General features: G+C 38.4%; 1 protein-coding gene across 1 annotated transcript; it reads right to left on the bottom strand.

Moving 5' to 3' along the window:
* Positions 1–403: 403 nt before the first annotated feature.
* On the bottom strand, positions 404–4,243 carry C4H1orf53 (chromosome 4 C1orf53 homolog). The gene is made up of 2 exons (XM_044676299.1): positions 3,977–4,243; positions 404–639 (listed from the first exon to the last, which is right to left on the bottom strand). Exons 1-2 carry the CDS (start codon positions 4,235–4,237, stop codon positions 472–474), a joined length of 429 nt encoding a protein of 142 aa, XP_044532234.1. The 5' UTR covers positions 4,238–4,243; the 3' UTR covers positions 404–471.
* Between the last annotated feature and the right edge of the window lie 7,650 nt (positions 4,244–11,893).

Below are 11,893 nucleotides of genomic sequence, written 5' to 3'. Positions count from 1 at the left end.
GAAGGAAGGAAGGAAGGAAGGAAGGAAGGAAGGAAGGAAGGAAGGAAGGAAGGAAGGGAGGGAGGGAGGGAGGGAGGGAGGAAGGAAGGAGAAAAAATTACAAGCAAGTCCATTTAAAAAGGTTGGTCAATTTTCAACCACTTCAATTCAGGGAGCAATAAAGAAGGAAGTTTCCCAAATATATATAGTCTGCAATTTATTGGCTCCTTGCAATTCACCCTTCAGGTTTTCCCAGAGAATGCAACAACTTGAAAAACAAGGAAAAGTTCCCCTTAATAATGAACTCCTGTGAATTTCAAATCACAGCATTTCAAGGAACTGATGTTCACGTGAAATGTGGCAAAATTCCATTAACTTTAAAGGTCCTCCGTTGGCCCTTAAGGACTTCATTGTCTTTGGCTAAAGAAGCTTGTGAAAAGTGCTCTCTAGGTCCATTTAGCTTTTTTATTTGACTTGTTTTTCAAATAATACCTACCTATTTACGAAGTTATAGAAGCAAGGCAAGCTGCTGCGATAATGGGAGAGTTTACTACTCACGTGTCTGCAGGCAGAACCACAGCAACTCCCTCTCTTCAAATGGGCAACTTTGGTAAGTACTAAATAGCCAGTGGTTGGATCCACATAGTTTAGTTGGCCAGCCTTAAAAATAATAAAATAATTAATACTTTAGAAATCTCTATAGTCTTCATTTTTCACACTGCTATAACACATACACTTCTAAAAGGCTATAAGCCTTCTATAAAAATTTACTTCCTTCCCTGGAACCCAAACATTAATGACTAAAGATTGTTTTTGAGTCACTGTGCATAATCACACTGTGGAAGAAGAAAATACACAGGTTAGAGAAAACAAAGAAAATTAAATGTAAAAAACCAAGAACTCAAATGTGCCCAATGATGGCTTAAGTATTCTTCATCTGGCTTCTCACAGCTACAACAATCTAAGTTTCTTTAACAACTTACAAGTTTGAAAATGGACAACTAATCCCAAATTTTAGGGAAGCTTCCTTGGATATAAAGTTCAACCTAGATTTGCATAGATGGATTTAAGATTCCAGGAAATGTATCAATCAGAAGAAATAGCTGTTGCAAAAAAAGTGTAATATGTGCTGAAATAATCTTCATTAAACTTTACATGCTTTATTATCATTACACTTTTTACATTATTTTCCTTTTTGGAAATACATGGCTTATTTTTAAGAGAAGTTTGTTATAAAATATTAATACTCACTGCTTTCAACTGTTGTTTGATCAAAAGCCACTCTTATCCTAACAGTTCCAATGCTAAAGAAACACACTACAGCTCACAAACTTAGTAAAATGAGTATTAAATATAAAAGCAAATCCTTCTCCCTCTTTTGAGTAGAACTCAGGTTAAATGTCTTTTTTTCTGGGTGTTTTAATCCCCTGCACATGAAATGATTCTTTCAATCATTCTTGAGAAGAATTTCCCATCACAATCATTCAGAGGCCATTCAAACATCTTTAATATAGATTTTAAATATGAAACATTTAAGGAGCTTCAAACTATTTAAAGAAAAATAAGTGGGGGAAATCTTCTTTGTTGGCAAAAATTTTATCTTGATTTAACTCTCTGGCTTTTTCTCCTCTGTTAGGTGAAAAGTACTTCAAAGCAAGAGAGCTCAGTGTTAACTGCACTGCAACCCTTGCCCCAGAGGTGGATAGAGAAGGACAGAAAAGCAAGCCATTCAGAAGAATAGGTCCATAATACTTCCAAAATCCTTGACACTCACTGAGAAAGACCTCTTGGTAACTGAGGGAATGAAACTCCAAATGGCTGATTACTTTATCATCTCTTCTTTACTCTGGAAACCAGGTCTAAGTTTGAGATATGAAAAGACTAAGAATCAGTAGCAACTCCCTCCCTCCCCCTTCATTTTTCAATAGCCTCTAGTAGCCTTCTGAGGTCACCCAGCAACCTAACAGATTGCTCCTGATCCTGCCTTCCACTCTGGTTGAGAACTTTTTTGTCCATAAGAATTTAATTTGTCTTCAGTAAATGAATTTCGTGATGGTGGTGGGTGGATGAGCTTCAGCTGAGGTGCTGACAGTTTGGTTGAAGAGGAAGATATGAAGTGATGATCATCAAAGCAAGGGGGGAAAGGTAAGAGAGCAAGCTATCTAGCTACCCAGTGGTTTTGAAGCAAGGTTTCTAAAGGAGTCTGGTTTGTTGTTAAGAAGGAAATAACAACAGTCCCTTTACTAGTTTTACTTATGGATTCTGATCATTTAAACTATGACACTGATCCTGATGATACATCTGCTGCTTTCCCTTGTAAAAAGAATGTTACTTCCAAGGAATGTAATGGATTCAGTCATTATATGGAGGCAGTAAGTCAATAAATATTTATTAAGTTCCTATTAAATGCCCCACACTAAGGATACAAAAAGAGTCAAAAGACTGTCCTCAAGGAGCTCGTAATCTAATGGGGGAGACAAGAAGCAAACAAATATGTATAAATATGCCACATACAGAACAAACAGGAAATAATAAAAAGAGGTGTCAGAATTAAGGGGTGTTGGGAAAGACTTCTTATGTTAGACAGTGTTTTAGCTGGGACTTAAAGGAAGTCAAAGAATGTAACAGGCTGAGAGGAGAAAGGAGAGCATTGCAGACATGTGGGACAGCCATAGAACCATCATACTACTGGTTTCTATAGCTCTAAAAAAAGAATCAACTTGCTTTCACCTATGTCCAGATTAGAATAGAGAGGGAGAGAACAGAAGTATTGTGATTTAGGTCCTTTTTTAAAACGAAACTACAAAACAGCCAACAATGTGCTAACAACCCCAGGTCATCTGTTATTAGAAGAGATGAAGGCAGGAAATTATAGCCTAAAAAAAGAGGTTACTGGGGAGTCTGCATCCTTAGTATACACTAATTCCCATGCAAAAGTAGTAAGATTTTGAAGGAGTAAAGTTTTTCCTCCACCTTGTTTTCCTTTTGTCCAAGCTAAATTCTAGCTTCAAATGATAATTAACTTTTAATAAACCTTTAATTAACTTTCATATCTGTTATAGGACACTTGGTTAATCTCCCCCTTATTTTTCAAAGGAAAGAAAGGGCAGGGGTGCTGCCTTTAATCCTATGTAGGTTATGCTATAGTTTTAACTACAGCTGCTCTCGAAGGGCAGACTTGGACATCAGTTCTAAACATTTATCAAGAAACCTCGGTACAAGAGAATTACAGCTTAATTGTCTCCCACAAACTAAGGATTCTCGTTTCTTTCCAAATACTCTTATTTATGTTGGCCTGCAGAGGGATGACTGGGGGTGGGGGGAAAGGAGGAAGGGAAGGAAGCTACAGTAAAAAGAAGCGCTGAGTTTGAATGCATTTGGAGTTGGTAAATGCGAAACGATGAATTTTGTACTGTCTCGTGCTCGTACTGCATGTCTGTCACCATTTACTTACTAAAACGCGGAAGGTTCGTTTTACATGTGAAATAAACATGAAACTTTTTTTCCTCTTCTGTCTTCCAAGTCCACACGTACAGGGGCGTGCATAAGCACCCGCATACACGCGCGCGCGCACTTCCACACACATATACACACACGAGAAGTAAGTGTCCTGATCTGAGTTTCCCCCGGTTAGCTTCCAGAGAACTCGTTTCCCCACTTTCTCCTCCTACCACTTTCCCAGGTGCGCCTAAGCGTACACGCATGCCCTCCTGCCCGGGCCCAGAAGGGCTGACTAGTAGAGCGTGCGCCTCGGAGGCCGGAGAGAGGACCTGCAGCCTCCCCACTAGACGTAGGGGATCGGCCTGTGGCAGGGGAGCAGAGCCGCCTGGGACTGCGTCGTAGCTCGGGCCCCGGGAGGGAGCCTCTAAACTACCCAGTTTTGTACGGACCGCGACCTGGCTCCAAGCGAACCTGCGACCGACAGCGTGGAGAAAACGAGAGAGGAGGGCGGCGCAGGCACACGGCCTCCGAGAAAGAAGCAAGGGAGGGAGCTCACCGCGCAGGCGGCCGCGTGCATCCGGGAGATCCGCAGCTCCGCCGCTGTGAGCTCGGGGCTCTCCGGCCTAGTGCCTTCGGGACCTTCCGGGCTCTGTGCTCCTGAGCCGCTGCCGCCTCCGCCGCCCCCGAGTCTGGAAGCGGAGTACAGCGTAGAGCCCGGGGAGATCCGAGTTCCCGACAAGGAAGGCAGCGGTGGCCCCCGTGAGTTCCCCGCCAGTGCCGGGAGCCGCCACGCCGCCATAGCCTTAGCGGTGACCATGGCCGCCACCGCGGCGCTAAGGGAGGCGGGGCGCGGGCCGCGAGAGCCCAGGCAGAGCTGCGGAGCTGTTGCAAAGAATACTAGGATTCCAGACTTAGAGCTGGAAAGGGGCGTTCAAGGATATCCATTCCCCACCCCTTCACTTTACAGTTGAAGAAACTGAGACCTCGAGAGTTTTAGGCACATGCATGAGGATACAATTTGAACTAATTTCCTTTGATTCCACATCTTCTCATTACGAATCGTTCTTTTCGCTGGACCAGGAAGGCTGCACCCCAGACTCCGAATGGGAGGAATTTTGCAGGTGTTAACCCCTACCCCCACCACTCCAACTCCATTTACCGATGAGGAACCTAAGACTTAGATTCGAGGCTCCTCTGGCTTTTAGCCTGAGAGTGACAGTATGTCTTCCGTTTTAAAGGCTAGATCCTCGTTGTCATTTTTAGCAGACACCTTTTCCTTCTCCCCTCTGTCAAATGAAACTACCAGGAGAAGCAGCCAGTCCTCTCTTAAGGTTTTTAGAAAACTTTAAATCAACTCTAAGACTTAAGTTGCTCGAGATCTGTGATTTTATTGGTGTAGAGAATTCCAACTAAACCGTTTAGTTAATTAAACAATTTAGTCTTAGTTGTCTAGTGCACCGAGGTTTTGAGTGACCTGTCCAGGGTCACACAGACAATATATGTCAGAGGCAGGATTTGAAGCCAGACCATCCTGAAGTTCTGGATCTACTTGCTGTAATACCTGTTTCATGAAGTTCTTTCTAACTTCCCTATTTCTGTTGGTCGCTCCTGTTCTTCTAATCAAGTTGGAAAGAGTCACCCTCAATTTACATTCAATTCCCCACCACCACCATTCTGTATCCAGTCATTTGCCTGATCTTGTTGATTCCGAGATGGAATATTTTTAATATTTTATATTCAATATTTTTACATGCCTTCCCATTTTTCTACTTAGACCCATAACTACCTTAGTCCAAGTCTCCAGCATTTCTCACTCCGACTATTATTATACTAACCCCCAAATTGGCCTCCCTGTCCATTCTCTACCCAGCTGCCAAATTAATATGCCTAACATACAAACATACAAGCCGGATCTTGTTACTTCTGTTTAAGAAGCCTTAGTAGCATTTCATTGCTTTTGGAATAAAATGCAGACTCCTTCGTTTGACATTTCAAGACCTTCATAATCTGTTCTATACAGTCTTTCCATTTTACTTGTATATTACTCTCCCTTACACATAAGCTACTACTCTTCAACTCAGCTGCTCCATTTGCTTATCCCTGTATATGACATTCCATCTGCTGACTCCCTGTATTCAAACCAGATGTCACTCACATCCTGTAATCTTCTCCTTCCTCACCTCTGCCTCTCGGAACCCTTAGCTTCCTTTAAGGCTCAGATCCAGTCCTGCAGCCTTCTTCAAAAGTCTTTTCTTGATTTTCCTAGTTGTTATCAGCTCCATCCTAAACCACTGTATGTTTCTTTTGTATATGTAGCACAGGTTCTAGAGTTACTTTTCCAAAATTTACCCACATTGGCAGGGTGGGTCCCCAGAGGGTCCCCTGTCTCTCCCCTAAGGATTCTAGGAGTGGTCCTGAGAGACAAGGTGGGAGTATCTTTTTATAACCCCAGTTCACAAGTTCCCACTCATGTGCTTCCTTCAATTATCAGTTGTTATTAGTTAACCACAGACAGACTTTATTTTGTTATGGGTATTTACTAAAGTGATACAATAAAAATAATGGTATGACTCCCTATCTCTCCCCACCCCCCAAAAAAAACAACAAAAAAAACCAAAGGCACACTCTCCCACAGTTATATACAGAATCAAGAGGAAAGTGAACTCAAACTTAGTGTAAGAGGGAGAGAGAGGAGAAGGGAGGGTCAGTTAAGCTAATTGATCTCTCAACCTCACTTAAAGTAACAAGGAAATAATCTAACTCTGATATCATTATTAGGTGAGATGTCAGAATATTCTTCAAAATCTGCTTCAAAGATTTTAAAAAGAAATATATGTTGTCATATCTTGCAATGATATTGTAAAATATCCATTCTTTGGTTTAATTAGATAAATATCCAATATAAGCATACCTTAAAGATATTGCAAGTTCTGTTCCAAAGTCACAGGAATTTTTTGGTTTCCCAGTGCATATAAAAGTTATGTTTACATTATACTGAAGTCTATTAAGTGTGTCATAGTACTATAGCTAAAAATGTACATACCTTAATTAAAAATACTTTATTGCTAAAAAATGCTAGCCATCATCTGAGCCTTTGGTGAGTTGTAGTCTTGCCTCCCATTGATGGCTACTGACTGCTCAGGATGGTGGCTGCTGAAGGTTGAGGTGGCTATAAAATAATGATATAGATCACTTTTGAGTAATTATAAAGCTCTTTTACTGACATTAAGCTTTTTTAGAAGTCAAAGTATTATGTTTTCAATACCAACATTTTAAGAGTTACTATATTGCACCAACACCTGGAATATGCCTCTGAACAACGAAAAAATGAATATCAGAGAGAGCAAAAGAAAGGTATATGATGGGTATGAAGTCTATGCAGTATAATCAGTGAGAAATGCTGAAAAGGATATCATTAAGAGATTGTGTGATGGGGAGGGAAGATGGACTGGTAACATGGTAAGACTGAGGGATGAGAGACTCACAGAGTGCCCCATATATACCTTAAAACCATTGAGAGAAATTAAAGAATGTTTCCAGCACATTGGATAGATTCCCTATGGTGAACTTTTGGGAGAACATGGACAAAAGACACAGGACAAACAAGCACGTGTGAGTTGCTATCTGTATCACTGCAAAGAATTCTTGAATTAGATGAACTTCAGACCTACATTTAAGGTGAGAGTCCAGCTCTGACATCTCATTTTTTTTTTTTTTGCCTGGTCAGGGTCTATTTTGGAATTTCTCTGACTTTTCCATTATGGCCCCAATTGTTACCTACTCTCCACCCCACACCCTTTTCAGCTTCCTTTTGTGTTTTATCTTCTCCCATTAGAATGTAAGCTCATTGAGGACAGGGACTTTTTCTTTTCATTTTTGTATCCTCTGTGTTTAGTACAGTGCCTGGCACATAGTTGGCACTTAAACATTTATTGAATGACTAACTACATAGTAGACATTTAATAAATGCTCTTTGATTGACTTAAAAGAGCAGTGGGTCTTGCTCATTTTTGTATCATTCACAGAACCTAGTACAGTACCTTGCTCTTAGTAGATGCTCAATATTGTTTGAGTAAAGAGGAATAAAGACTCTACCTGTTATTTTACTGATATAGGAATTCTCTGTTGAGGAAGTTTTTTTTTTTTCCTCAGTGCAGATTCACATCTTCTATGCAACTTAAAGTCTTAGAGAATTTCCTAGAACCCTGAGAGGTTAAGTGATTTGTCCAGGGTCACAAGGGCACTTAGTATTAGAGGTGAAATGTAGTGGAATCCTGGCTATGAGCTTAGCACTGTCTCCAATATGTCTCTCTTTTAAACAAATAAATTTCTTTTGTCATATTTTTTCTCAATTAGAAGGTAAGTAAATTTTTTAATAATTTTTTTCTGACATTTTACAATCTATGTTCTCTCCTTACATCTTTCCCCTTTCCCCTTCCCAAGATGGGAGATTTTATATAATATAGACTATACATGTGCTATCGTGAAACATATATTTCCATGTTTGTCATGTTGTGAAAGAAGACATGTTGCTTATACAAGAAAAAATAACTCAGGAAGGAAATAAAGTGAATAATGGCATGCTTCAATCTGCATTCAGATTCCATCAGTTCCTTCTATGACAGTAGATAGCCTTTTTCATCATAATCCCTTGGAATCGCCTTTAGATCTTTGTGTTACTGATAACAGTTAAATCATTCCTAGTTGATCATCTTGCATTATTGCTATTACTGTGTACAATCTTCTCCAGGGTCACTTCACTTTGCAGCATTTTATATAAGTCCAGGTTTTTCTGAAATCCTCATCATCATTTCTTATGGCACAATAGTATTCCATAAATATCACATACCATAACTTATTCAGCCATTCCTAAATTGATGGACATCTCCTTGATTTCCTGTTCTTTGCCACCACAAAAAAACTGCTATAAATATTTTTGTACAAATAGGTCCTTTTCTCCTACTTTTAACCTCTTTGGAATTGTAGTGGTATTGAAAGGACAAAGAGTAGCCAGTTTTATGACCCGTGGGACATGGTTCCAGTTTGCTCTCCAGAATGATTGTATCAGTTCACAGCTCCACCAACAATATATTAGTATCCTAATTTTCCTACATCCCCTCCAACATTTATAATTTTCCTTTTTTGTCATATTAATCAGCCTGATATGTGTGAGATATGTGTGCGATAGTACTTCAGCATTGTTTTAATTTATATTTTGCTAATTAATAATGACTGGAAGCATTCAATATGCCTCTTTTGATTAAATAAATTCATAAGATAAACATAGTAACCAGGCTCTCTGAAGATACCAGGAATTCAAGAAAAACGAATTGGGCAAAGATGGAGAAAAAAATTGTTTTGAGTTAAATTAAAATTCAAAAAGCTAAGAAATAGAATTACAGTTGGCATCAACACCACTCCATCATGAACCCTAGAGAAAAGAGTGTTAAAGGGTAAGAACTTTGTTTTTCCCCAGCTTTGAAGGAGGGGAAAAGGCCCTAACAAGTTGAGAATCTGTCTTGGTAGGTAGACAGACAGGTTCATAGAACTTAAAGCTATGAGACCTTAGAGGTCAACTAATCCAAAGCCATCATTTGGTATATGAGGAATCCAAAACTGAAGAGGTTAAATACCTTGGGCAAGATCACACAGATATTAAATGGTAGAACTAGAAGTTGAATCTGAGTTATCTGATTCCAAGTTCAGCAATCTTTCTTTTACTATACCATACTAGAGAAGAGTAATTCATTAAATTATCCATGCTTTTTTTCCCCTTCCCCTCCCTCCTCCCTTAAATTCTGTATTCACAGGTCAACCTGATTCTAATTTGATTTTTTTCCTAGTAAATATCTCCTTACTGGGATGAAAAAATCTGGTTGACTAGCCAGTTATAAGTCTCATTATAAATTAATAATTTGGCATTCCAGTTTATTTCAATGTTCTTTATCCTTTACATTTGATTAGTATAAATTTGTACACCAAAACTAAATAAAATTGTTCTTACCATAAAAGACCTGCTTAGATTGAAGAACTGGAGTTCTGAAGAACAGGATTACACTCAATTATGGATCCCACTTTGGGACCTAATAATAAAGTACACTAAATAAAGAGACTATAGTTAAAATTTGATAGTTTTTATAAAACTAAATACTTAAGAAATTAAGAATTTCTTTAAAGACCTCTTAATTTTAGGACATAGGAATTCTCAAAAGTTAAATAACCTTTGTGTTTACATAGGATTCCCTCTGAAGCCACTTCTCCAACTGGTTGCTTCACTTCCCTATTAACTACTACTTACTTAGGAATCTAGGAGTTATCCTAAAGATTTAGAGTTCTAATGCTATTGCTCATGAACCCTCACCAGTGTTTCCCATTAACAATCTGTCAATACTATAGACTTAATTAGCTTTTAACAAAAGTTTTTACTGTGGTGGTATGGCAAGAATGGTTGCAATAAAACATTCCTCTCAAATATGGGCACACTCCCCTACAAATACACACAGAGTCTGTGGGGCAAATGGGCTTAAATTTAGAGTGTCATGGTAGAGAAGAACATACATTGAGAACACTTGTGGCAAAGGTGTGATTCTTAATTGTACTAGAAGTCTTTTTCTTTCCCTTTATGAATCCTTAAGCTGTTCCCTATAGGTATAGGTTCTGCTGAATTTTGAGGTACCTTTCTAGCATCCATAGGCTAAACTACTCTCCACATTTCATAAGACTTCCTCTGTCCTCAGATGACTTTTATCACACACATTGCTATTTCTTTCATTTCCTTTGGTCTCTACCAGCTCTACTAGATACTACTCCTGCTAACATTTAGCCCCAGAAATTAATACTACCTCTGGAATTCTAGAACTTACAAGGCCATCTGGTTCAACTGAAATCAGGAAAGAATAGATGCAGATTATATAGATGGCCACATGCTCATATCTTGGCTAAGAGAGAGACAGGGAAGCCACCCGCCTGTCTAACTTGAGGAAGCAATTCAAAATAGTTCTGCCTCACTGGAATCAGCAAAAGAAAAGATGGTATCAGCTGCCTCTTTTGTATACTCACTTCGTTCTAGATCAGCAGTCTCTGAGCCATCAATTCTTCCGGCTCCATGGCTAATTAGAAGTCTTTTCATGATCACGCAATCTTTATCATGCAATGGGCAGAAACTGACTCATCTCAGACTTCCATGTGATCCTTTGTTGTGTATGCATCTATTCCCATCATATTTCCAGTAGAAAAACATAGAGAGGCAAGATATTTGTTTCTTGTTCTCAGGAGAAAGGTCTTTTCTCTATATTAATAACAACCATCAGGTTCAATGTCCTCTTCATGAGGTTCCATTTTTACTATCCTCTGTTTGAAATTGGTCAGAGATCCTTTCCCAGAAGTTCAGAGAAAATATTTTAAGATAAAAGATATTTCAATCTTCCTAGAAGGGTATGGACCAGATGAATTAATATTCCTTATAAGTTGAAACTAGTGATGTTTTTCTCTTCTCCTTCTGCCTCCCTTCATAGGACTATATAATAAATAGCTTTGTTCTTAATTCTAACTTTCTCTGAGACTTCCTGGCAAGCCCTTCTGTTCCCTTCCTTCCTGCAAGGTAGATTAGATGCTACTTCTTCATGGAAGGCTTTCTTCACCTTCCCATTTATTAGTGTTCTCTTACTTCTTTTTTTTCTCTCTTATATTAGACTAATTTGCAATCCCATTTCAACCCTCAAATAGAACATAAACCCCTTGAAGGTAGTGACCATTTCCTTTTTGCCTAGTACAGAATCATTCACATAATAGGTACTTAATAAAATCTCTGTTGAATTTAGTGATATGTGGTCCATTATTAATGATCATTTTTCCTTTGTGAATTTGCTTTGTTAACTTAGAACACATCAAATATCTTCATTTTGAAAGTAAATTAGACTTAAAAAGTAATAAAAATGGATCTTAAAACATTCTGTAATTCAAAATTTTTATTGCCAGAGGAACTTCCTCTTTCTAATTTAGTAGGGATTAGTAGTTCTTTAATGTTATATTTCTAATAAAGTTACCTTTAAAATTCAGCCTACTCAAGCTTGGGAAACTGCATAGAATTGAGAAAGACTGAAAAGAAAGATCTCAATAAACTTTCCTATTTTAATTATTTTTAGTAGCTCAAATTTTTTTCTAATTGGATTAAGGTGCTAGTCACATGACTAACACTGAAGTTTTATAAATAAATTTTAGTTCGTGCTTCTTTAATCAGTTTCATTAAATTTATACTGAGTGTCCTAGAATTTCTTTGCTTTTTACTACCTGTCCTTGTTGCTCTTAATATATTTTAGAATGTATACTTGGCCATCCTTCCTTACCTTTTCCAGTACAATCCACTTTCTTCGACCTACTTTCCTAATTTTTGTATCCCTAATATCAAAGAATTTGGATCTAGAAGCAAACTTCTTGTCTAAACTTTTATTTACAGATTGAGAAACTGAAAACC

Source organism: Gracilinanus agilis, chromosome 4 (genome assembly GCF_016433145.1).
Source record: "Gracilinanus agilis isolate LMUSP501 chromosome 4, AgileGrace, whole genome shotgun sequence".
NCBI classification, from domain to species: Eukaryota; Metazoa; Chordata; class Mammalia; order Didelphimorphia; family Didelphidae; genus Gracilinanus; species Gracilinanus agilis.
Note: the sequence above shows the minus strand (reverse complement) of the source record. Positions and strands in the feature narration are given on the sequence as shown.

Excerpts from the sequence above, each read along its gene's own strand:
- C4H1orf53 (XM_044676299.1), bottom strand. The coding sequence starts at position 4,237 with ATGGTCACCGCTAAGGCTATGGCGGCGTGGCGGCTCCCGGCACTGGCG. Across the intron at positions 640-3,976 it reads TGCACGCGGCCGCCTGCGCG|GCTGGCCAACTAAACTATGT; the intron begins GTGAGCTCCCTC and ends ATTATTTTTAAG.